Genomic DNA, 26,391 nt, shown 5'->3' with positions numbered 1-26,391 from the left:
TTTAATGGAAAATCTTTTCTTTGGGGTCTAGGGGTCTTCTTAGTGAGGGACCCACAGTGACTTCCATTACTGCCATCTTCTCTTATTACCTTGTTCCTGCAAGTGAATCCCCTGAAAGTGGGATTATCATTTCTGCTCTTAGCTTTAGCTAAGGTAAAGCTCTTCACTGAGGCTCACTTTATACCCAACTTGGAAAAGCCCCTGTAGACATTGATTATCTTGCATAATGGCCAAGGGATAGTCTCTGGAAAGCCAGAGCAGGGCAGGTCTCCTGGATACTGAGATCCACACCTGGAAGACAGATTCTTCTTCTTGTTCTTGAGAAGCATCATCTGGGCATGAGTACTGATTTATCTGGACCCTTCCTTTGCCCCATCACCTGGTGAGAGGACTGGAGACTAGGTGTGATAACCAAGAAGGAACTGGGGTTGTTTTAGCCTGGGAAAAAGAAGACACCGGGAATGGGAAAGCTGTCTTCAAGTATTTGAAGGACTCCTGGGGAAAAGGGGTTGACTTTGTTCTCCTCCACTCTGGGGGCTGAGCTAGGAGTGGTGGGGGAAGTTGCTGAGAGGCAATTTCATTGCCTGGAGAAAATCTCCACTGAAGAGAGCTGCCCCTAAGGAGTAGTAGCAAGTTCTCTGACTCTGGAGGTCCCCAAGCAAAGACTGGGTGGTTGGCTTGTCAATGATATAAAAAGAATTTGTTCACATGTACATTGGACCATATGTGATTTCTTGTGTATCAAGAAATTCCTGGAAGGAGTTATCATAGTTATATATATAATATATATTTGTTATATCCATTTCCAATGGCAATTTATAGGCATTATAGGCAATTGCTCTTTTCTTCCTGAATTCAGGAATCTCTTCTATAAGACCATAAGCCTCTTTGAAGGCAGGGACTAATTTTGGTTTGGATTTTTTCATCTTTGCATCTCTAGTATAATGCTTTGCACGAATTAGAAGTGTGGTAAGTATTGGTTAAATTGAATACATTCACAAGTGAGAAACTTCCCTTGGGATTTTCTCTCTTTCATGAATCAACATTCCCCTTAAACTCAGTCTGTAGCTCTTTCTAGAGCTTCACAGGAAAGACTTATTAGGCTTTGGAACTGGAAGAGACATTAGAGATGATCAACTCCAATCCCTTCATTTTATAGGAAAGGAAACCAAGGCATAAAGAGAGAAAGGTCATAGAAGTACTAAATACTCCTCCAGGTCTTTGGACCCCATGCTCTTTTCACTATGATGTGCAGCTTTTCATGCCATAATCTTATTAGCTAAAAGCATATCAGAGAAATTCTCATCGGAATTGTATTTAGCAGGGAACTACGGTAGCTCCTTCCAGGAATCTGGTGCCACTTTCTGAGATTTTCTCAACTCCCTTATGTCTGCCAAATTCAGCAAGGAAGCTAAATCTGGTCCTATGTATGTAGGGCCCTCCATGACTATTTTCAGTTCCTTGCTGAATATATCAGTGGTACCCAAAGATGTTGGGTGAAATCTTCCCTGACCTACATAAGTTTGAAGCCAAGATGCTGCTGCCGCTGCTGCAAAGCGCTCCACTGATGCCAATCATTGAGTAACTAAATCCAAATCTTCCTAGATTTAAGCCTCCTGAAACACTGGAATGGTCTCATTCCTCTCCCACTCCCTCCTTGTGACAATTTATGTGATGCCATCGACACTGTCAATGTGTTGTGTAATGTGTTGTAGCTATCACGTGCACAACGTTTGAGACTATGGGGCCGAAATGGATCACCAAAGGTCAACTTGATTTTCTAAGCCGTCGTTGTGGTGGTTTTGGTCTTAGGAAATAACAATAAAATGGCAATAATGATAAGTAACATTTATTACTCAAAAATAAATAACAAGATGATCACAAGTTCACTTGGGAAACAGTGAAGACTATAGCTGGATACAGTAGATTTCCCATAAGCACAGTAAACTCTCCATGCTCAACATGGGGATTCTCTATAGGACCCAGAGATTATTCTATTCCCCTGTGCCACCTCACTGGTCGTAGGGCTGCTTCCCTCTGCCCACGAGGATCCTTGGTGGGATTGGATGGGGATGAGCAACTGTGTGGAACTGAATGTTGGTATGAGGGAAACGGAAGTCAGATTTGTTGGCCTGCTGCTATTCAGAACCTCTGGATTAATGCCCATGAGTAAGAGTTGATTGGAAATGAACATGAGGCATGGAATCTTTCCCCTCCTCATCTTTGAAAATGATCAAATGAACTGCCCACTGGGAGATTTCAGATATTGTGTCAATGCTAGGTCCTGATTAATATGAATGATGAATCTCCTGAAATGGTCACATATATTTGAATTCACAACATTCCAAATTACAATGCTATAAAATGGCAATTGGTTTCATTTCAGGAGAAATATGCAGTGAATGTTTGAATAATGCAACCACTTTAGAGGACTCATTTGTATTAATTGACACCTCTCTCTCTCTCTCCCTCTCTCTCTCTCTCTCTCTCTCTCTCCCTCACTCCCTCCTTCCCCTTCCTTCTCTTTCACATGAACACACACACACACACACACACACACACACACACACACACACACACACAGATACTGTCTATATATCTCTGTGTCTCTGTCAATCTTTTTTCTCTGTCTTTATCTCTTTATCTCTGTGTTTTTGTCTCTGTCCTCCCATTCTTACTCTGTCTCCAAGGGTTTTCTCAATGTCTGCCTCAGTTTCACATGTTCTAAGCCACAAACCCTTCTAGGGCAAGGATCGTTTCTGTTTTGCTCTGGGAATCTCTTAGTATGTACAGCACTGCCTACATGGGAATACATAATAAATAGTATTTGATGAAAGGAAGTCCGAGGAATATAAATAGTCCAAGTCAGGAAAGCCCAGTCAGTTCCAAAGGGTTTAGTTTGAACTGTTTTTTTCTATATGGCGAAGACTGATGGCATCATCTTTGGCCACAAAATGAGGAGTTACATTTTTTTTTTCACAATTTAAATAAACCGAAATATGTGAATCCTGTCCCATGACTCACTTGGGTGGGATCAGTCACATTGACAAACACTGAAGCACCTTGTTGCAGGTCAAATGTTCCTCCCAAGCGGATTGACTGTTGCCTACAAGGTTTGGAGGGCACGTGGGTATTTGCTGCTCGGAGGAGGACTCTCTCTGATCCACTCGATTTCAGGCAAAGGTTGGCTATAAAAGATGCCTGACTGGAAGCTTCTCGGTTGGAACAAAAGGTGACTTGGGAATAGATATAGTACAATCCTGAACTCTGGACTGTCAGTTTCCCATCATTATAGGATAATGAGTCGCTCACAGTGTAATATCCTTTCTTGGCCCATTGTAGAACTGTGTGAGAGAGAGAGAAAACAAAGTGATCAATTGGAATGTGTTCCAGATTTTATATTTGAATGGAAAAGAAATACAAGACCATACAAGGCCATGGATTATTAATTCAGTGACCTCAAGAAAGCACTTTCCCTAGTCTGGGCCTCAGTTTCCTCCTCTGTTAAAGGGGTTTGCACTAGAATGTCTCAAAGTTCCTTTCTAACATAATACTATGATCTTATGCTAAAAAAAAACTCCTTGTCTCATACTTAATACTTAATGGTGTGACCTTGGGCAAGTCACTCAACCCCATAGCCTTGCAAACAAAAACAAAAAAAAAAAAACGAAAAAAAGATGCCCCTTACATGAGGAAAATAGAGGTGCTGTTGCTGACAATATCTCTTCAATTTTTGGAAGGCCTATGTTCCAACCCTACCTCAGAGGTATACAAGGTATGTGACCATGGGGCAAGTGATTTAACATTACAATAACTGAGACAGCTCCCTTACCATCCTCAGTTACCAGGTGGGTTACCAGGCTGTAGGGAGCAGCTTTCCTCTCTCATTACAGGTCGACACCTGTTTTGTAATTTTGGAGAGTCACCTGGGCATCCTGAGAAGTTAAGTGACTTGTCTAGGGTCACCCAACCAGTATGTGTGTGCAATGAAAATTTATATTAAGTCAATAGAAGAAATAAAAAAATTCTCTAACAAAATATACCCCAAATATACCTCATGGCTCCTTCAAGGCAAATCCCCAAATTCTAGCATTAGTCAACACCATGCTTCAATTATACAACATACACCATTTGTCAGCCACAGCCCAGCAAGGCAAGAACTGATTTATTCCTCCCTAATCATGCTGATGCAAAGCAGGCCTGCCTCCCACTGAGGGGACTAAAATTAGGAAAGGAAGTATGAAAATAAACTTGTCAAGTTCTCCGTCTGTTTTGATCTCCCCTTGTAGTGGGCGCCACCGCCTTGCAAGCTTGGTGGTATGCAAAGCCTCTGTAGTCTTGCGGCTGAGCCCAAGCACCCACCAGTGACGCCCTTCGCCATTTTCTTAACTCAGACTGAGTGGGGTTCAAAGTGGCAGGTGTGTGAGCCAGATTTCCAATCTCAGCTCCCACAGAGAGTTCGATTGGCGGGGGTGGGGGCTTGGTGGGGAAGAACTCGTTTTCGTTGGCTGAGCAGAGCTCCAATGTATACACAAGCACACACACACACACACACACACCCCTCAGGGTGACAAACCAGTTTTCTCATGTCATATGGAGACCCAAGAATCTGGGGAGACACCACTTTTAAGTGTTAGGAGGAATAACTAGACTGGTTCGAAATCTTTAGACCTTACAGACCAACGCTCCCAGAAGGAAAAATAACAACCAAATGATGCCCAATTTGATGTTCAATTTGCAATTAAGGGGCGAGTTTCTTCTCATCTGGGCCATTTGGTAATGAATAATCAACACAGAATGGGATGGGAAATGTTGGCTGATTTTCAACCAGCCTCTGATCTCCCTCTGTCTCCCACCCCAAAACCCATGGGGTTTCTGTGGGACAGAATGACGAAAATCCCAGGGCTGACATCTAACTCATCCAACATGAGTTCTCTCAGGGAACCAGGAAACATGATCTATCAAATGGTGACTTTCATTTCTTTAAAACTTGCCTTATAATTCCTGCCCTGTACACAGATTATTAATTTCATTTGACAGCTGGAGAAACTGAGGCTCACAAAAGGGAATGTGACTTGCTCATTATCATCAAGCTAATTAGTGACAGAGTCAGATCCCTTTAAGACTACATAATAGAATTCTTGAAGAAAGTTGTTAACATTGGGACTCTCTGCTCATCTTTTGACATAAAATACATTGGAATTTACTCGATGACTATAAACAGTTCCAATTATAGGTGATAGGTTTAGAGCTCAGGGCTATCAAGGTTATCTATCAATTTCCTCATTTTGCAGAGGAGGAACCTGAGGCTCAGAGAGAGGAATGATCTTGTCAAAGGCACCACAGGATAGTAAATGGCAGAGGTTGGATTTGAATCCAGGTCCCCTGATTCCAAAGCCCCAAATTTCTCTTTCTTTTGTACCATATGAAAACCCTAGGGTTTTTTTTTTAGGTTTTTGCAAGGCAAACGGGGTTAAGTGGCTTGCCCAAGGCCACACAGCTAGGTAATTATAAGTGTCTGAGACTGGATTTGAACCCAGGTACTCCTGACTCCAGGGCCCGTGCTTTATCCACTATGCCACCTAGCCGCCCCTAAAACCCTAGTTTTTAAGCTGTTCTGTCCATTTTCTGTCACTCCATTGTGGCCCTCAGGTCTTGGGGCCACAACCTCAGATGGCATTTATATGGATGGGGGGTTGGCGGTAGAGATTTTGAACTTGGTGACTTTGTTTCCATTGTTTTATCAGATACAAAGCATCCTCCAGTGCCAGGTAGGTATCATGTCCTGACTCAGGGAAAAAAAAAAAACCAAACCAGGGCCTGTAATACTACAAGAACGTTTGTGGAAATAAAATCATTCGGAGGTGAAGAGATCAGAACACATCATCTGTTCTTACTTCAATGGAAAATTTGACGTTGCCATCTATTGATCTTTGTAGAATGATTTTACCTTTAATTTCCCTGGGGCTAGCCATAGTGAGGCTGAGGTCTAGTGTACGGGAATCAACAGATGGGAATAAGTGTCTCTTGGGTCCTATTTTTATAAATGTGAAGGCCGGTCTTCATTTTTCAGGCAGTAGAGGGGATGCTTTAATGGCAAGGACTTTGTCCACTAGGAGTTTCCTCTGAGCTGGCCAAACACCAATCCCTCCACCTTTATGTGTCTCTCCCAGATTCCTCTGCTCTCATGGAAGACAATGGGGAGGAGGGGGAATGGATGGGCTTGTCAATCAGACCCCAAAGAAATAGACCCACTGCTCTGTAAAAAACAACTTTGGCTAACGAATGTGATGACTCCAGTGGGGATTGAATTTTCCAGTGCTACAAGACTTACCAGCTGTTGATTTACTGTTGGTGATACTTGTCAGATGAGCTGCAATTGGTAGCTGCTTCTGATCCCCTGAAATTAAATAAAAGCCATGAGATGTGTCAGACACAAGCATCCAGCTGGACTGAGATCTAATGTTGCAATTTTTTCATATGACTAAGTCTCCCAAGCAAAGCAGTGAAGTATGATTGTCTGGTTCATGCAGACCAAGATCTTTGGCCTATGCCCAAGCGGGGGACACACAATAGGCTGGTTTCTTCAAGCCGCTCATGCCCACCCTCAACCGTCAATACCATCAACAGTGAGCCATCTTCCTTTGAGGAACAAGTCATTGGATCAACGATGAAGGAAGTTAGAGGCATTCTGCTCCCCACCCCTTTTAAGAGATGAGGGAACTGAAGCTAAGAGAGATGAATTGACTTGTCCAAGAACACTGACACTGAACTCTTAATACATCGGTTTGGGTACTTTGACTCCAGCTACCTAGTTCCACCACAGACTTAGCCCAGTGGCCACCATTTCCCTCGTTCCAATATTTACAATCTTCTCCCCTACCTAATCTGTGAACTCCTGGAGGACAGAGACAATGTTCAGCTGGGTATCTTTCATGCAGTCGCTATGACTTTTATTGAATTTTGTTAACTAGGGAAAGATGGGAAATCTGATTCTTGCGGTGTGTGACTCACCTGATTATCCTGTGGTATTCTGAATATAAGGAATCATAGAATCTGGGAGCCGGAACTCAATTTACTAAGCATTTATTAAGCACCAGTTGTGAGCCAAGTGCTGGAGATACAAAACAGTCCCTGCCTTCCCGTCTATTGTGGGTAATAGGATGCATGTAACCCAGTTAAGGAAATAATACTTTTTTTTTCCCTTTTAGTTAATAGCATTGATTTTATCAGAGTGGGGAAATCCTGGTGCGGAAATTCCCTTCACTAATGTAGGTCAGTCCACAACTTGACTGTGGTGTTTGACCATTGTCTGGAGCGATGGAGAAGTTAAGTGACTTGTTCAAGGTCACATAATCCTCCTGTGGTCAAAGCAGGACTTCTTGACCTCTAAGGCCAGACCTCTCTCTAGCTACCATGTTATGCTGCCTTTCAAATACAAATGCAAAATATAGTCAAAAACATCTTGGGAGTTGAAAGACAGGTAACTGGAGACAAACAGGGTGGCCTTTTGCTAGGGCCTAATTACAGACATATCATCATACTTGAAGCATGGATGTAGTCTAGAAAGATCAAAATCCTGGCTGAAGGCTTCCAATGGCACATTACATTCTTTTATTTTTTATTTTTTATTTATTTATTTTTTGCCAGGCAAATGGGGTTAAGTGGCTTGCCCAAGGCCACACAGCTAGGTCATTACTAATTAAGTGTCTGAGACCAGATTGCACATTACATTCTGAGAAGTCCCTTTCTATAAGGCATGGGTATTGCAGGTGACAGATTAAGAGTCAGAAGGAACCTTAGAAGCCATTTAGACCAATGTCCTAATTTCACAGATGAGAAAACTGAGGTTCTAAGAGCTTATAAAAGAACAGAGGCAGACTTGAACTTGGGTCTTCTGATTCTGACTCCATAGTAATTGTTCTTTTCACTCCACTGCAATGCCTTGATTCCTCCCTCTACCCCAAACTGTTGGATAGGTCTAATTTTCAGGAAGTTTGTCCTTCCCCCAAGTCAAAACCTGCCTCTCTCTGTAACTTGCACCCATTTGTTCTTAGTTTAATTCTACTGACTGTCCCCTCCCTCTGAGAAAGTGTATGATATATAGCCAGGGGTATAATGGGGCCAGCTCAAAATGAGCTGATTGTAACATTTTCATTGTGAACATTTAAAATTTGACATTGCTGCAAATCTGGGTTTGACTGATTATTCTGTTGATTGTCTAAGCTTAGAAAAGTGATAGAAAATATATTAACAATTCAGATTGGGGGTGCATTTTTTTCAGAGTCATTTATTAAACGTTTGCCAGTGGAATTACAAATTACCATTCAGAGAAATATTTGTCTGGGTAAGGGAGAAGGAGAAGAGGAGGGTGGTCAGTCATTCAATAAACTACTAAATATATTAATAAACTTATTAAGAACACAGGCACTGTGATAAATGCTGGAGAGTATTGTTCTATTGCGGATGGTCTCTGTCCTATGAGCAACAGTATAAAGTACTTGGGGGGGAGGTTTGAGCTCAAGGAGGAGACTTAAAGGGGAAGTAGGTGCTGGGAGACTATCTAAATGGAAGGAACTGACTTGGTCTCTCTGAGGATGAACCAGTGAGCTGTCCAGCACTGGGAACATTCTTCCAATAGTTACAAGTTGGAGGGCCAATGGAAGTCATACAGTGGCTAAGAAAAGAGGAACTCATGAACTCCCAGGCCCTGGATGTAATTGAGCAGAGATCACATGACCACTCATCTTGGCCAGGATGTTAGGACAGGCCTGCATTGTGGGAGAGACTTGAAAAGAACTCTTCCAGGCCTCAAATTCTGTGCTTTCCAAGTGGAAGGCAAAATAGTGGGGCTCTGGGGTGTTGGCTTCAGTCCCCATAACAAAGTTGACATGATTCCTTGGTGAGACAGAAGGCATTTCCCAGTCATCCAGGGGAATACAGAGCCAGAAGGATGGAGTTCTACATTCCATCTTGTGAAACTAATGTCTTGATCTAATCACACAACTATCGTCCCCTCTGTTTGCTGGCGTCCTCCAAAGCACAGATCAAGCAACACCTCCCACAACAGCCCCATCTCCCCATTTGGCCATGCTCTCTCCCCTTAAAATGATATTGCTTTATGAACATCGTGTATATGTTATATTTCGGAATCTGAATGAATTTGGTATCTCCCTAGTGGAATCTCCTTAAGAGCAATGATTGTTTGAATCTTTCATCTAGTATTATGTCTAACCACAGTAGGCTCTTTGAAAAAAAATGCCTGTTGAATTGAATCAACCTAGGGTGACAGTTAGATCATCAATTTAGAGGCACCTTATTGAGTGGAAATAGTGCTTTGCAGTGCTGGGACCTGGATTCAGATCCTCACCCCTGATAATGGATGATTTACAGACCCCTATGACTTGAGGAACTTTTCTGGGTTTTCATTTCCTTTTCTATAGCCAAGATTGCTCTTGTGATTATTTGAACCATCTATTTCCAAGGTTTTTACAGTTTTAGGGTTCACACTCTCTAAGGTCCCTTCTAGCTCAAGATCTATGAGGCTACAATCATTTCAGCTCCTCAGCCTCATTTCCCCCTTCTGTACAATAAGGAAATTGGATTAGATGGTCTCTAATTTCTTCAGCCCTCAGTTAAAACTACAATCCAAGCTCCTCTGACTTTCAAAAGGGAATCAGGGTCAATGACCAGGGTTTCAGAAGGTAATCCTTTGTCTCCAGTTGTATTTGCCAGTTTCAAAATGGCTCACTTCCAAACACTGGTTGTGCCTGCTCTTCTCCCCAATTTCCACCCATTGTTCCTTGCTCCCAGAAAATGTCCCAAGCCACCTACCTTTCTGCATCTCAAACGTCTCCTTTGTGGGACTTTCCTCAGTCTGAAATGAAAAGAAACATCAAAGGTCACTGGGGAAATGGCAACTAGGAGGAACACTGGTCCTGCACTGACAGCGTCCTCTTGTTCCCTCCTCCCCCCCAGCCCCCAATACACCTTTCTTTGTAGCTGAACCTTTCACTAGTGCACAATGGAGAGTCTGGAGGTCAGGCTTCCCTTGCTGCCCCAAGAGCCCAGGAAGTAATCTAGAAAATGTCAGTTTTAAGACCTTTCTATTTCAGAAGCCTATCTAGACCTGTGGCTCAGCTCAGGTACTACTTCCTCCATGAAACAACCCTTTCCCTCCAACCCCCCATCCACAAGGGATCAGAAGATTAAAATCTGTTCATAAACTTTCCTCAGAGGTCACCTGGGCCAACTCCTTTACTTTAAATTTAAGACCAGGAAAACGAAGTTTTCCTATAGGTTATAACATAAGATCCTTGTTCTAAGGCTGGAAGAGATCTCAGAAACCATCTAGTTCAACCCCCTCATTTTACAGAAGAAGAAACTGAGACCAAGGGAGAGGAAGAGATTAATCTAAGGTCCCACAAATAGTAAACAGGCAGAGCTAGGATTCAGCCCCAAGCTCTCTACCTCCAAATGTAGTGGTTCTTTTTTCTCCTTGCTCTATTATTTCCTCCAGCCTTTCATCTGGAATTCTCCTCTGCTCCTATCATAGTTTGTCTTTCATCAAATTTAGTCATGTACATACCCTATTTCCCTTGTTAAACTGTAAGTTTCCTCAGGGCAGGGTCCACATTATTGTTCATCTCTGTAGGCCTTCCTGGGAGCCCTTACTATTTCTGGCATATAACAAACACTTGATAAATGTTTGTGGTCTTGATAAAAAGCTGTGATGCCAATTATCCTCAGACCATCAACCTCCCTGGAACTGGCAGGTGACACCAAAGGGGAGAATCACTTGACACTTGGAACTGGTACTAGAATCTCAAATGGGGTTTGAGGCTTTGATTTGCGGTTCTACTGGTTGCCTGCGAATGGTCTTTTCATATGGGCCACTGAAAAGAAGACCAGGATCTTGAGGAGTGGTCCTTTGAGAAAGGTTGGAAGGATGTAGAAACCAGGATAAAAAATGAAGAGCAGAGGCAGAAACCAAGGTCCAACGTACTCAACTTAACATCTACTAGGAAAGCTGCCACACATCTTTCTTGTAAGCATTACTGGATGGAAGCCATCGTTAATGGGGTTCTATCATTTGGCTGCTATACACGAAGTATGTTTTTGTTGGTGTAGTAGGTGGTTTCATTCAGTCTCTGTACAATCCACTTAGCCTGAGACGAACATCACGTCCTCTCCTATTTGTCTTGCCTACCTTTCTAGGCGTATTTCATATAACTCCCTTTCATGAATTCTCTATCCTAAACTGGCTGATGCCTATTTCCCACCTTCTGGCCTTTGCACAGGCTAGTCTCCATGCCTGGTTTGCTCTCCCTCTTCACCTTGAATTGGAAGAATTTCTAGCTTTTTTTCAAAGGACAACTCACATAAATCTTACCACCTATACAGGGTCTTTCTTGATTCCATCAATTGCTGGTTCTCTCTCCCTTTAGAATTGCTTGTCTTTGCTTGTGGTATCTTCTTTCCTTCCCTCCTTAGACTAAAAGTTCCTTGACGGCAGGGGCTATTTTTGTTTTTATATCATTAGTGCCTTACATCTACTAGGGGTTTAATATATATTTGTTCATGGGCGTTTAGCTTTAGAACTAGAAGGGACCTCAGAGGTCATCTTGTTCAATACCTTCATTTTACAAAGATGAAACTGAGACCCAGAAAAATCAAGTGACTTGCACAAAGTCACATAGCTAGTCAGTATCAGAGACAGAATTTGAACATAGGACCTCTGACTCCGAATGGAGCCTTCTTTTCTGTTGCCATGGCTGTCTCCCACAGTTATTGAATTGAACTGAATTATTGATGTATTTGAATTTGCACTATTATAATTATGTTGTAATTATGTAAAATATGGTTATTAGTTCCAGCCCAATGGAAATATGCAGTACAAATTTGAATAATGAAATCACTTCAGGGAGATTCATTATTTGCACTAATTGGGACTGAGTTGTAAACTGAACCAATGGGAACTTCTTTGAGTTGTACTTAAACGAGTTGAATTGAATTGGGTTGACTTGAACTGAACTGAATTGAAAGGAATTATAGCCAAGGCCTTGACTGTAAGTCACGAAGATCAATGTATCATCTTCCCCTTTAACTGCTTACATGTGCAATTGAGTTTCAATTTTCCGTTTAAGCCGGAGTTTGGTACCATAAAAATGTGGTGACAGGAAAAAATACACTCAAGACCTAATAAACAAATGACTACTTGCAAAAAAAGAAGAAGAAAGGGGGGAGGGGAGGGTGATGATTGGGGCTGAGATAGTTTTGGGCAAGCTGGGCTTAAACCTTCAGCAAACCTGGGCCATTGACAAAGGTTGACTTTCCTGGTCTTGGGCTCTTTGGGGTTGAGTGAGATTGAGTGGACTTGAGCAAGGTTGTCTCTGTTACTTCATCACTTTCCAACCCTCCCACCTTGATGAATTACAAAAACAATCCCCCAAACTGTTACCCTCTGGAAGAGGCCTCATTTCGTCCTTTCCAATGCCATATTTTAAGTAATCCTGTTCAATCTCCCAAGAGGAGACAGCCTTCTCTGTCTCTGGAGAAAGCTTTGTGTCTCCCCCCCCCCCCCCCAAAGGGACGCCAGACACCAAGGAGCAGCCCAGTTCAGGGGGGAAAAGCCCTAAATTTGGGAACCTGGGAACCTGAGTTTGAATCTCTACTCTGCCTACAATTAGCAATGTGACCTTGGGCAAGGTGCTTCCATTTCCTGGGCCTTAATTTCTCATCTGTAAAATGAGGAGGCCTGGAATTGATGAACTTGGGTTCCTTCCAGTGCTGAATCTATAAAACCTCTCTGGGTCTCAGTTTCCTTAACTAGATGACTCTCAAGATCCCTTCCAGCTCTAAATCTATGATGCTCTAAGTTTTGAATGTGAAGGGAGAAAGGGAGGAAAGGGAGTTTCTCTGCTTGCCTTTACCTCTACGGTCAATTTTCTACTCAGAATAAAAACAGGAATAACTAGAATTGCTATTTCCCACCACCACTACCCATCACCCCCCACCCCAGTCTAACAGCTTAGAGTCCCCTAAAGTGCAAACTTCTGAGAATTTTGTGCCATTGGGAAAAGATACAGTGACCTAGAAAATTAGAGAGCCCACCTTGTCAAATGAATAATACATATTTGGCCCTTAATAAATGTATGTTAATTGATTGACTGTTCAAAAAAATTGAAATGTGATCTGGGCTTCTTATTCTGGGCAAGAACGTAAGAGTTGAAGAACAAAAAAGGAAAGAAAGAAATCAGAGAATTTTCACTGGTAACAAGAAAAAGGAGCTTGGCGTAAAGCAGGTTTGGTGCTTAACCGTTTCAGTTCTGTGGCTGTATGCTAGAAGCCATTGGTAGCTCGGGTAGCCAGCCTTCTGAGGTGTCCTTTGGGGTAGATATTTTGAAGTCATCCAACACATCCAAGAGTTCAGAGGGGAAGTCCTGTCTGGGGTCTTTCTTGCTCCCCTACCAGGGTAATTGATTATAGACAAAGGCTCAGGTATCTGGCATATATTCGGGGTGGAGTGTATTCCCAGTGCCCACCTAAGGAGGACATCTGTTGACAGAGCCATCAGGATGCTATCTGTATTATTCAGCAAGAGTTCTTTTTGGGGGGGAGTTGTTTTTGCCAAAGACTTTGCCTTCATTTATTTCAGGATTTGTAGCCTGTCCTAAAAAGACATGGGTTTCTGTAGGCATTAAATACCCTTGGAGTATATACTCAGGGTGGGGGGTTAGAGATGTCCCCTCTGCTACACTGTAAACACTTTTCCTGTGCAAACTGGGGCCTAGTTAATGGCCTAAGAGGGGGATTCAAGAGAGATGTTGTCATTAAAGCTTAGGGCAGAGTGTAGGAGGAAGGAAGAGGGAGTTGGCTGAGAGAAAGGGAAGAGATGCTCAAATTAAGTTCGTTGACGTCCCTTCCCAGCTGAGAGGATTCCTGGAGACCCTTAGGAGAGATCCTGAGCCCCAGCTGAGTCCCTGCCTCAACAAATCTAGGCCATTCTTGAGATCTGTCCCTTATGGATACATTCACAGACACTTTAAATTCTATGTGGGTAGGTCACACAGACCATTTCAAATTACAGACCATCGACTCACAGTTCTAGAGCTAGGGAAAGAAAATGATTTGCCCAAGGTCATATGAGTAATAAGTGGCAGAGACAGAAGATAAGGTCTTCTGACCCCCCAGTCCAACATTCTTTCCATTTCATGAACTTTATTCAATACAGAAACTGTGGCACAGTAACCTTAAACTGATTTGAGTATGCAAAATTAACCATCATTTCAGGGCCATTGGAGTGGTGCCCTGGTTTTGAATTTGGAGTGAAAGGACCTGAGCTGGAATCCTAGGGCTGCCTTCTACCATCCATATGACCTTGGGCAGGTCATGTCACCTCCTTGGGCCTCAGTTTCCTCACCTATAAAATGAGTTGATTGGACTAGATGGTTTCTGAGGTCCTTGCAGCTCTAACAAAATCTTATGTAATAAACCACTGAGAAGGATCTCTTTCTTCTCTACCACCAACCCCCTCCTCTATCCAGGTCTCCCTATCAACCCCACTCAGTCTGAAATTCTACCAGTAGCATTAAACATTCATTCTTTTGGACCCCAAAGACCTTTGAGAATCCTCTTTTACTGGAGGGCAAAACTTGACATCTTAGGTAGAAGTTACCAAGAGGCAAATTTCTGTTTGCTATTGGAGAAAGCTTGAGAAATGTCCTCAAATGGAATGGGCTGTTTAAGTGGTGCTGGGTTTGTCCTCCTTCGAGGTCTTTGAGCAGAGGCTGGCTGCTTTCCAGATACCACATGTCATACTGGGAATTCTGTTATTGATGCAGGTTAGAAAGGATAGCCTCTGGGGTCCATTCTAACTCTGAGAAAGCATGGGGTCCTGTCATCAGCCAATCCCTTGAAAATCCATCAAGACAGCTAACTAGAGAGAGAAGGAAGAGCTCCAGGTTCTGTAAACAGGAATCCTGAAGGTGTCCTTGGGGGCAAGGTGTTGACAGGAGACAGTGGCCTCCTCCTAATGTCAACTTTACTATACTGTTGCCTAGGGTGCAGTTTGGGCTCTTATGTAGAGATTTTTCTCAGAGATATATTTTTCACTAGGAGATCACAGATATAGAGCAACTTGAATCCCTGGAGATCATCTCTGAGTCCAGTGGGACCACTTTCAAGTGCAATCAGAACCAGATTAAAATGTACTTAGGAAATATTTAACAAAATAAATAAAAATACAATAGAATACAGATATTGTAAATATGTGGTTTTCTAAGTCAGTATGAAGCTTGGTATGACACCAGTGGTCTGGCCAACCAGGGAATCAGAGGCAAGTGTTAGAGTCAGGCTAGGAACCCAAACTTCCTACCTTCAGAATTCTGATTCTTCACAATAAATTTCCTATATCAGTTTTGCCTTTCTTGGGGAATTTTCTTTGTATTCATTTCAAACTTATATGATTAACTGTGGCAGATTGGAATAAACACTAAATTTAGCTGGAGATCTGGATTTGAATCCCAGCTTTGCCATGTACTAGCTGTGTGGGAAAGTCACTCGACATTTTTGTTCTTTTTTTTCTTTTTTCTTAGGTTTTTTGCAAGGCAATGGGATTAAGTGGTTTGCCCAAGGCCACACAGCTAGGTAATTATTAAGTGTCTGAGGCTGGACTTGAGCTCAGGTACTCCTGATTCCAGGGCTGGTGCTCTATCTGCCCTCACTCGACCTTTTGGCCCAAATTTTCCTTATTTGTAAAAATGAAGGATTTGGGAATATAATGGGAAGGGAAATGGCTTTGGAGTTGGAGGAGCTGAGTTAAAGTCCCAGTTCTGCCATTTATTGTATAGGTGACCTCGAGCAAGTCATTCAACTTCCATAAAATGAGGGGTTGGAGTGAACGACCTCTAAGGCCCCATTCATCTCTAGCTCTTATGACCAAACAAAACCCATCACATTTATAAAAGATCTTACCTTAAATGCCTTCTGAAACTGGGCTAAAATTTCCTGGCAGTTCAGGAGCATGGAGGAGTCTTTCTGGTTGCATTTCTGTAGCATCCTCATGAACACATAGCTGTCTTGCTGATGCATCTCTTTTTCTACCTGATTGTAGAAGAGAAAGGGAGTGAGACCCATGAGACTGAGAGGGCACCCAGGGAAGGAGACCACTTTTTCTTGCCTTAAATGGGGGAACTGATGCCTACAAAATTCCAAATGCTGAGTAATGACATTGAATATCCAACTTTGAAGGAATTGAAGACAAAGTATGCAAGGATAATTGATGTATTAAGTGGGACCTATGCAGAAATCACCACCGAACTACAAAAATAGTGTCACTCTCAAACCACAATCACAATAACCATTTTGTATAATACACTTGAGCATTTGACTATTTGAAAAAAATGTTCTTCCAGATGCTTTGCTCACTTTTCAGCAAAACTTGGGGGACTATGGGTGTGGAACATCGCATTTCCCAGGCTGGTGTGTTGGGTAATTTTATCAAGTCACTTTTGTCTTTTTTATTCTTTGTTACAAAGTATAGCTCACTGTACAGAAAAGGAGAGGAGGATAGATTAGTAAAGGGAAATAATGTAAAATAAAATATTATCAATAAAAATAAATTTTAAACTTATTGCACTTCAGGTTACTCAAATTTTGATATGGAAAAGTTCTCAGAGGCTATCTTATCTAGCCCCTTCATTTTATAGATGGGGAAACTGAGGCCCAGACAGGTTAGGAGGTTTGCTTTTGGCTATCTAGCAAAGATTAGAGGCAGGACTTTAAGCCAGGACCTTTAGAATCTAAGTTCACTCTTTTCTCCCTACCAGATACCAATAACCTTGAAATTTGATAGGAAATTTTCATCTAAAAATATTGTCACAGGTCCTAACAATTCATATATCTCAGGAGATTTAAAGATGTGAAATTTAAGCTGTATAATCCTTTTACTATAAACCATGGGGCACTTAATGAACATCTCATGAGTTAATCATTGGCAAAGACTCCATCTTCTTTTGGTCATCTTTGGGCAATGACCTTCTTTCTTTATGCTTGGCTAGACTTGTCCTCAGATCAGTCTGGACATCCTTTTCAACTTGGCAGGACTTGCCAAAGCTTGGGTTCTACTGGCAGGGACTACAAGGACCAAGGTTCATCTCCACCACGATGAGGCATCCAAGGAGGACTCAGGCATTTTAGATATCTGGCCAGATATGGACACTAAAGGAATGTTGTGGCTACATAGATAGTAGACACTTGATGCACAAAGACCAAACCCAAAGCTTTCCTGGTTCTCCTTGTTGGTTGGATATTGAGTAGCCAAGACTCTAATCATTGCTTCCAACATTTCTAGGACATCCATTATGCCCACTAGGCCATGGCAATGGCCAGTTTCACAACGTGGGGTTAAAAGATTGATAAATGAAGAATTTGGGTACCTAGATGTTCTACTAGCCTACTGGTAAAATTCAGATTCTTAGAAGAAGCCATATGAATGATTGCATTTGATTTCATCAAAATGAGTGGCATCCTCTACATACAGCCCGCATCTTTCTGCTTAGAATTTTTTAAGAATTCAGGTTGACCTGACTATGTTTCTGTACATAATTGTTGAAGGACATGGACCAACTTAAGATGGACAATGAAGAATAGTGGGAAGAATGCTGGGTTTTGAAGTCAAGGAACCCATGTTAAATTCATGACTGTAGACCTAATTAGCTCAGAGTATTTGAGCTCTGTGAGTCCCAATTTCACCATTTGAAAAGTGAGGATAATCATCCTAGCACTGAGAGGACATTTAATTGACAATGATCCGAAAGATAGGAAGACTTGAGTTCAAGCTTTCCTTATGACCCATACTAATTGTGTGGCTGTGGGCTAGTTACTTCACCTCTCAGAGTGCCCCAGGTAACTTTCTTAAAATTATTAGTTGCAGAATAGTTGTTAATATGCATCAGGGGCCATATCCCATGCCAATTATTACTGATCTAGATGAAATTTGAGGGGGAGGCAAAAAAAAAATTACGCAACGCTTCTTATCTACCATGATTATTGGAAGAAAAGTTCTTTGTAAACTTGGTTGTGCTATGGAAATATAAGCTATTTTTCAGAGAAAAAATCAATTTGCTACCTTATCACAAATGATTCCACAAAGAATACCTTTTAATTAGTGGCAGAATATTCTTGTCCTCTCATGTCTGCGCTAATTGAAAATAGGATGAAATATTCAGTTGACATGAGCTTATCCATTACTAATGAGCTGTTCTATTGTAAATTTCAATTAAACAAATTCAAAAGTGACTTTTTTCGCATGAAACTTTCTGAAAGGAACAGAAATCTGAAGGACAAGAAATCCTTGGTGAAGTAACCAAATGTGTAGGGTAAGAATATTATCTCCCTCAATTTCCACTCTTTCCCCTCATTTGAGTAGAGTTTCAAGCCAAATGTTTAAAAAACAAAATGGCAAGCCAAGAGCAACAAGTAACCCAATTCATCAAGTCTTGCAGTTAGTCTTACCTCATCCAGCCTCCTATGAAAGTAGACACCAAAAAATGCCGTCCCAATCATCTGAGCAATAACAAAAACAGTAAGTAAAAACATAAAGATTTTCATGGTGGCCGCAGGGACGGTATTCCCAGCTGGGGGAGCAGGTGGATTGTATGGTTCATTCATGCTTCGATTGAGTTGAAATGCTATCTTCTGACAGAGGAGCTTGCAGAAGCAGCATTAGAAGGCTGGCGTACTTGCTACCCTACTCAGGATTAGTTAAGAGCACACAATCATCTCTGCCCACACTTCCTGGAAAATGTGCTTCGTGGTGTTCTCTCCCAGTAAAAAAGTTACGTAAAGGGTTGTTTTTTTTTAATTGCACCCATATCATTCACTTCCAGGCTTTCCCCCTTGGGTGGCAAAGAAGAGACGAGTTGCTTCTTCCATCTATTCATTCGTGCCTTGAAACGTTCAAAACTTTAGTAGCCAATGGCAGTATTTTCCTATGGCAAGGCTCAATTGGTCTTGACTCGCCAGTTTCAAGGAAAATGACAAAGATCAACTGGCCTCAATTTCGGTCTTACTAATGTGTCTCCAGTTTATGGAAAAGAAAACAGATCTAGGAAAAAAATTGGATTGATCTGACTACTTGAGAATGGTCACCGAATTGCTCCTCAAACACAATCAAGTCTGGTTAGGCCAGGGTTGGCCATCCCAAAGCAAGGCAGAGGATTAGCAATTCCAGATTCATTTTGGCTTTGTACAGTTCAGCCCCCACCCTCCTCCAAATTCAACCTTCCCTCTCCTCCAAATCCTACCCATAGCCCAAGAGAAGGGGAATTAGACCCAAACTTTGAGATTAAGGAGAAAGGAGAAATTTTAGTCTGACTTAGTCAAACTGATTATTCGTCAGGAACAAATCCAACAGATAATGACTTCTTCACTTTTCCATCAACTTTTGCTCGATAACAGTCTAGAGAACAAAATTATATGTGACTGGTCCTTGACACATGACCTTGGGCAAATCACTTTTCTTTTTTTTTTTCATCTAAGGAATGGGAATAATAATGCCCTTGACCACCTTCCCAGGTTCTTATGAGATTCAAATAAGAGAAAACATGTGAATGAATTTAGGGTAAAATATCTTATACCAAGTCTTGAGAGGTAGCATGGCATAATGGTAAATTTGACCTAGGAACCAAGTCCACTTGGGCTGATGTCCTGCCTCTGACTTATATCAGCCACATAGTGGCCTTGGGTACCTTCATAGTGTTCTAGACTCCAGACTAGACTCTCTAGGACTCTAAGTTGGAGAAAAGATGTTGACTTGCACTGGTAGAGGGAGTTTTCTCATGGGGATCTCTCTATACCAAAGAACTTCCATATCCAGACTCTCTTCCTGGTCCAGTGACTTGCTAAAAGTTCCTTATTAGATTGGAAGGCTACTTGAGTGTTGGGATGATTTCATTTTTTTGTGGTTTTTATAGCCCCAGCACGATTATAGGACCTGGCACATAGTAGGCACTTTCGTGGGCACATAGTAGGCATTTTAAATAAATTGTTGAATTTAAGTGACTTAATCTGGCTGAATTTTCTTCAAGCATGATCAGAACTTGCCAGATAAGTGCTAACACTTCACTTTGTGGTGAGACAATCCACTCCCTCCACCAAACCCCCAAAGTATCAGGAGCAAATTACTTGGGTGTCAAGAAATCCACTTTTCTAAATTCTATTTGCATTCTCTTCCTACAAGCCATTCACGGTTAAAGAAACTCTTGAAATGTTCTGTGACAGGCAGAAGCATCAAGAGACTCCCATTTGGCCAGAGACCACAACGAAAAGTTTGTTTCTCTAATTAATTCCAAATTGTTTTGAAAGAAAACAATGTCAAATGCAGCAATGATCAGATATGCATACCACCAGTAGACTCAGCATCAGCTCATCACCACCCACGCCCCAGCATCCTGTCCTGTGTATATGCAGCAAACAGCTATTCGAAAACCAGCTCCCAGGCAAATAACACACTTTTTTTTTTTAATCAGAGCTGGACATCTTTCTTCCACAAGGTTATTTAATTCCATTAAGGAGAGATACTCATAAGAGTCATTGTGAGAATGGCCACTGAGCCAGGTACTGGCTTCCCAAGTCCCTAGGTTTGAAAAGTTAGGATGTGGCAGTGTTAGCACTGGTTAGCCTGACCAAAGGTCATAGAAGTGAATAGGGGAGAGGAGGAAAAAGCAGTGGATCAGCCCGAGGCTGGGTTTTTGTAAATCTGTGGGAAGAGACCTTGGGCAGCTTTATTTGGTGATTCTGACAGCAATGGGAGAGGGAGATTTGCTTCTCTCTATGGCTCTACCTCTTGTCATCCCTAATTCAAAGAATAAAATGTTTTTTGTTTTCTTTCTTAGACTACAACCTTGGGACTACAGATTTTTCTACCCAGTCTGCTAAGAATATTCTAGGAAGTTCCATAACTAGGATAGGGTAACTGGGAATTTGCCCTAGGGCAGGAAAATTTAGAGCATGCTAAAAGAACTTGTAGTCCTTCAGTATCCAGAAACAAGTGAACGTAACAATAAGTGTTCACAATAGTTATTAGTTTGTCCTTCATTCTCGAAGAAGACCATGACATCAGGGAGGTGATGCTATGGCAAGCATATAAATTGAATTTGAGTGAGGGGGAGCTGTACTAAGTCACCAGTCTTACTTTCTCTTCTGGACTCATCTGGATCCAGTGGCTAGATAGGAATCAGGATGACTAGAGTCAGCCCTGGATGTGAGACAATCAGGGTTAAGTGACTTACCCAAGGTCACACAACTAGTAAATGTCAAGTGTCTGAGGCTGGATTCGAACTCCTGTCCTCCTGACTCCAAGGTCCGTGTACTAGTGACCACACTCCAGGTGAATTGTCTAGCATCTTGGACTCTCTTTGTTCTATGTACAAAAATGCCCCATCATGCCTCTGATTCCAGGTCCTTTATCACCATCTGGTTCAGGTAAAATCTCTTTAATGCTGGTGTGATGAAGGCATATGGTAGAAAAGAACATTGACTACAGGATCAAAGGATCTGAATTTAACTTCTACCTCTGATGCTTGCTCTTTGTCCAACCTTGGGTAAGTCAATTAGCTCTCTGGACTTCAGTTTCTTCATATGGAAAAACAAAAAAAAATTAGGGGATTGTATTATATGGCCTTTGAGGTCACTCAAACTTCAAAGACAGATCTGAAACTGTAGCTCTCAATATGTGATCTTGAGAACTTGAGGGTACAAATCTATATGGGTGGGCAAATGCTTGGACATTGAATCTAATTAGGGTATGAGACTGGCTATTACTTTTGTATGCTTCACCCCCAGGATTGATGACTTCTCGATGGTCTATGGGGAACTTCAATTCTTTCTTGTTGGATTTGATGGCATAGCCATACTTCTCACAGTGTGCAGAAGTCCAAGATAGCTGCTTCTCTAGATTTTGCATCCAGATATCCTTCAAAACTGGTTTCCTCTACTCTAGTTCGGGTCATTGTCCATGAGAGACTGTTCTCTTCATTCTCTCCCATTGACTCAGTTCTAACAGTCTTTTCAGCAATAACTCATACCGGTCTCTTCCTTGATTAAACTTTTTGTCTTCCGACCCTTTTTGGAGTCTCACTATCTACCAGGTCAGGATCCCCATTGTTCTGCTTCCAACAATTCTTGACTTGTTATCAAATCAGTGTTTTCAAAATTCTCATTTGTCCAACAGACCCTGAGGGCTAGGAATAGAGGAAATTCTTTCCCTGATAGAAATTTTCCCACTCTAGATATTGGTGTCCTAGGAAAAGTTCCAATCACCCTCTCCTAGTTCCATCTTTGGAAGGGAGCTAGACAAAAGAACTTGAAACAAAGAGTTTTGAGACTTGAGTACTTTCTAGACCCAGCTCTACCAAAAAGGTATCCGCTGTCTGGGTCTGTTTTCATATCTATAAGATGAAGGGAATTGGACTGTCTTCATCATAGTGGAAAGAGCTGATTTAGGAGTTCAAAGAGTTTGATCCAAATCCAATCTCTGCCATTTGCTGTCTGTATGACCTCACTTATCTTTCTTGGGCCTCAGTTTCCTCATCTAGCTCTGGAGCTGCAATAACATTATCACTACGGTCTAATATTCCAGTTCTAACATTCAATAATGATCATCCTAACACATTAACATATACATGTATCTTTGAGCTCAAAGAGACCTCAGAGACCATCTAATCCATCCCCTTCATTTTATAGATGATAACACTGAGGCCTAAGAAAGGGAAATGATTGGTCTAGGGCTCCACCATAGAACTAACAATTTGGAGGTGGAAGCCCTTTATTCCTATCAGAGAGGGCATGAGACTTTCTTTGGATCACAGTTATCAAGTGACATTTCTTCTGGAACTCCAGATCTCTTGCTGCCTTAAAATACAGATATAGTTCCAGGTTTTAGCTGGACCTGGAGTCAGGAAGGCGTGAGTTCAAATCTTGTCTTAGATACTTACTAGCTGTAGTCATTTTGTCTTCGATTGCCTTGGTTTTCTCATCTGTAAAATAAGGCTCATAATAGCACCTAGTTCTCAGGGTTGTTGTGAGGATCAAATGAAATAATAATTGTAAAGGGTTTGGCACACTGTCTGACACATAGAAGGTACTAGAAATATTAGCTCTTCTTCTAATCTAATGGGGAGATCTTTTTATTGTACTTCCACAAATCAAAGGTCCAAGGGGAAGGAGGGTCTGGCCATTCCTTGGAAACATTCTCCTTCCTTTGGATCCCTCCAGAATTCTCAGTGGTCAATCTTCTGCCATCTGCTGGCTGCCATCCTTTGCATGGCCAGTAAGTCCTCTGACATGAATCAGCTCACTCCCACTGCTATTGTCTGGCTATGACTATATTAGCACTTCCTTCCCCAACCAGACCTCAATTCATTAAACTGGGGGCTGTCAGGTCCAGGCTAGGCTCCTGACTCAGCAAAGTCAGCAAATGGTTCTCCACCATTGTTTACGTGGACTTCATAGATGTTGGGTGGAGGTGGGAGAGGAGAAATTTCTTTAAAGAAAGGAAAAAAGACAAAGATGGGTTGAATCTCTGACTAGCCTAGCCCATCACTGTGCCAGTCACCCAGACAGCACAGGAAGAAAGGCACTACCAGTTCTGCCACTGTGTCACCTTGGGGCACTTTCCCTCCCCCGTCTTCAGTTTCTTGATCTGTGAAGGGATGTAGTTAGATTAAAGTATCTCAAAGGTCTCTTCTAAGTCTAAATCTAAACTCCTGTGACCCTAAGTAAGGTAATGCTCCAATGGGGTTCATCCCAAAGGAATGAAGAACACAAATTTTGGGATTGAGTTCAAAACGGCCTCCTATCCTACCTCCCCCCAGCTCTAGAACTAGAGGGTGACCACATAATGAGAACAAGAGAGAACCAATGGGCAGTTGGTAGAATTCAATGGTATGCTCAAGGTCCGTCAATGTCCTTCCAAAGACATGGTATTTTGTACCGAATAATACTCCCAGAATGGTCTGATCGGGACAGAAGACAAGATGACTCTATTTAATCGATATCTTAGTCTATTATCTATTAGAGAGCACTGGGAGAGTTGCCAAGTTTTGGATAAGGCAGAGTCCCTGTTCTTCTGGCACTCACAGCCTAGAAGAGGGATAAGAATCCAACAGATGTTGAGAAGAAACCAGATTATAGAAGTGTCTCTGAGACATTCGAGACAGGGCAGTTGGAGGTGAAGGATTGTTACTGACAGTAAAGGGGATTGCTGCAGGGGATGAGGATACAGAGTAGAGAATTCAAGGAAGGCTTCTTGGAAAAGGGCACTTGAAAGGAGGAGTTGGAATTGAGGATGGAAGAAATCCTCAGCATAAGGGAATAGTGAGCAAAGACATAGTATGTTTAAGGGAGGTAGAGAAAACAATACAGTTCAGCTGGAGCCAAAGTGAAGGAAATATCACAAGATCCCAGAATGTCAGAATTGGAGGAGACTTCTGAGCCCATCCAATTTAAGTTGTACCTGGATAATGTACCCAGCAAGTTGAGGATCCAGTCTTTGCCCAATGACCTCCAATGAAGGGGAAACCCACTGCCTCCAGAGATGCTATATTATTTGTTTTAACAGCTCTCATGGTTAGGAAGTATATCACTACTCCAATATTTCTGTGAACTTGTGATCTCATCAGTGTGGATGTCTACTCCCAGTCTCTTATTGATGCTCTGTGACTCATATCCATGTTCCCCCAGAATTTTGCTACTGGGAGTCATCTTGACTGCTCTTAGCATTGTAAGGATATCAGTGGAGTATATGGTGTTAATTTTGTCACTTAATCTCATTTCAGACAACTAGGTGGCACTGCAGTGGATAGAGTCTTGGACGTAAAGTCAGGAAGACTCATCTTTGTCGGTTTAAATCTGGGCTCAGACACTTCCTAGCTGTCTGACCTTGAGCAAATCACTTTACTCTGTTTGTCTCAGTTTCCCCAGTTGTAAAATGAGGTAGAGAACAAATTTGATTCTCAAAGCACCATTGTGAGATAGGTGCTATTTTATTACCATTTTGCAGATGAGGAAGCTAAGGCAGACAGGTCAAACAACTTGCCCAGGGTCACACAGCTAGGAAGTGTCTGAGATCAGATTTAAACTCAGGTCTTCCTGCCTCTAGGCCCAGCTTCAATCTACTGTACTGCCAGCTGTTTCCAGCTTAATACATGCTTATTGATTGATGGCATCTTTAACTCCAACTCTCCTTATTTTGAAGGTGTTAAAGTCTGCCCATGGTACAACACAGCACTGCCTTCTGGGTGATCCTCAGTTTCAGTTCATTAGACATTGTATTTAACGATGCACAGTCATGCAATATCAAGCCCAAATTTTCGTCTTTGCAACTTCTGCCCATTACTCTAGGTACTACCCCCCCATGGCCAAACAGAACAAGTTTAATCCCTTTATCATGTGGCAGAACTCAAACACTTGGAAACATCTCTCATGTCTCTACCACATTAAACATCATCCCTATCCCCCACCCCCATTCCTTCAACTTATTCCCTATGAATATGCCCTTTGCCATCATCAATGTCCTTGAACATTTTTCACTTTTTAATGTCCTTCCTGAAATTATGCATTTCACATATGTCATATGTAGTTTCACATGGGCAGAGCTTCAGTGGGGCTAACACCTCTGTCCCTGGAAGCTGTGCCTCTCATCATGAAGCCCAAGATTGCATTAACTTTTTTGTTGTTTGTTTTTTGCAAGGCAATGGGGTTAAATGATTTGCCCAAGGTCATACAACTAGGTAATGATTAAGTGTCTGAGGTCACATTTGAACTCGGATCCTCCGGACTCCAGGGCCAATTCTCTCTTTAATACAGATCAACAACTCATTTGAAACTTAAGATAGGGGAAGATGAGTCTGTGGAGGGAATCTGTGCCTATCCAGTCACGGGTCATATACATTCACAAGCATTCAGGAAACACATTGCATCATTTCATCCCAAAATGCATGTCCCTGGAGGGCAGATGACTTCATAATTTTTTTAAATTTATTTTTATTAAAGATATTATTTGAATTTTACAATTTCCCCCAATCTTACTCCCCCCCCCCCCCCCACGGAAAGCAATCTGTCAGTCTTTACTTTGTTTCCATGTTGTACCTTTATCCAAATTGGGTATGATGAGAGAGAAAGCATATCCTTAAAGAAGAGACTAGAAGTCTAAGAGGTAACAAGATCAGACAATAAGATATCAGCTTTTTTTTATAAATTAAAGGGAATAGTCCTTGTACTTTGTTCAAACTCCACAGCTCCTTATCTGGATACAGATGGCGCTCTCCTTTGCAGACAGCCCCAAATTGTTCACGATTGTTTCACTTATGGAATGAGCGAGTCCTTCAA

At 41.9% G+C, this 26,391-nt stretch overlaps 1 protein-coding gene across 1 annotated transcript; it reads right to left on the bottom strand.

The window, feature by feature from the left end:
- Positions 1-1,841: 1,841 nt before the first annotated feature.
- CD40LG (CD40 ligand) lies at positions 1,842-18,778 on the bottom strand. The gene is made up of 5 exons (XM_074201002.1): positions 18,517-18,778; positions 15,976-16,104; positions 9,835-9,877; positions 6,335-6,400; positions 1,842-3,344 (listed from the first exon to the last, which is right to left on the bottom strand). Exons 1-5 carry the CDS (start codon positions 18,670-18,672, stop codon positions 2,977-2,979), a joined length of 762 nt encoding a protein of 253 aa, XP_074057103.1. The 5' UTR covers positions 18,673-18,778; the 3' UTR covers positions 1,842-2,976.
- Between the last annotated feature and the right edge of the window lie 7,613 nt (positions 18,779-26,391).

Source organism: Macrotis lagotis, chromosome X (assembly GCF_037893015.1).
Source record: "Macrotis lagotis isolate mMagLag1 chromosome X, bilby.v1.9.chrom.fasta, whole genome shotgun sequence".
Lineage (NCBI taxonomy): Eukaryota > Metazoa > Chordata > Mammalia > Peramelemorphia > Peramelidae > Macrotis > Macrotis lagotis.
This window is presented reverse-complemented; position numbering and strand designations above follow the sequence as displayed.

What these genes read in the sequence shown, in the direction of transcription:
- CD40LG (XM_074201002.1), bottom strand. Translation starts at nt 18,672, where the DNA reads ATGAATGAACCATACAATCCACCTGCTCCCCCAGCTGGGAATACCGTC. An exon ending in TTCATAGGAGGCTGGATGAG is followed by an intron (nt 16,105 to 18,516) that starts GTAAGACTAACT and finishes TTCTACAATCAG; the next exon opens with GTAGAAAAAGAGATGCATCA. An exon ending in AGTTTCAGAAGGCATTTAAG is followed by an intron (nt 9,878 to 15,975) that starts GTAAGATCTTTT and finishes TTTTCATTTCAG; the next exon opens with ACTGAGGAAAGTCCCACAAA.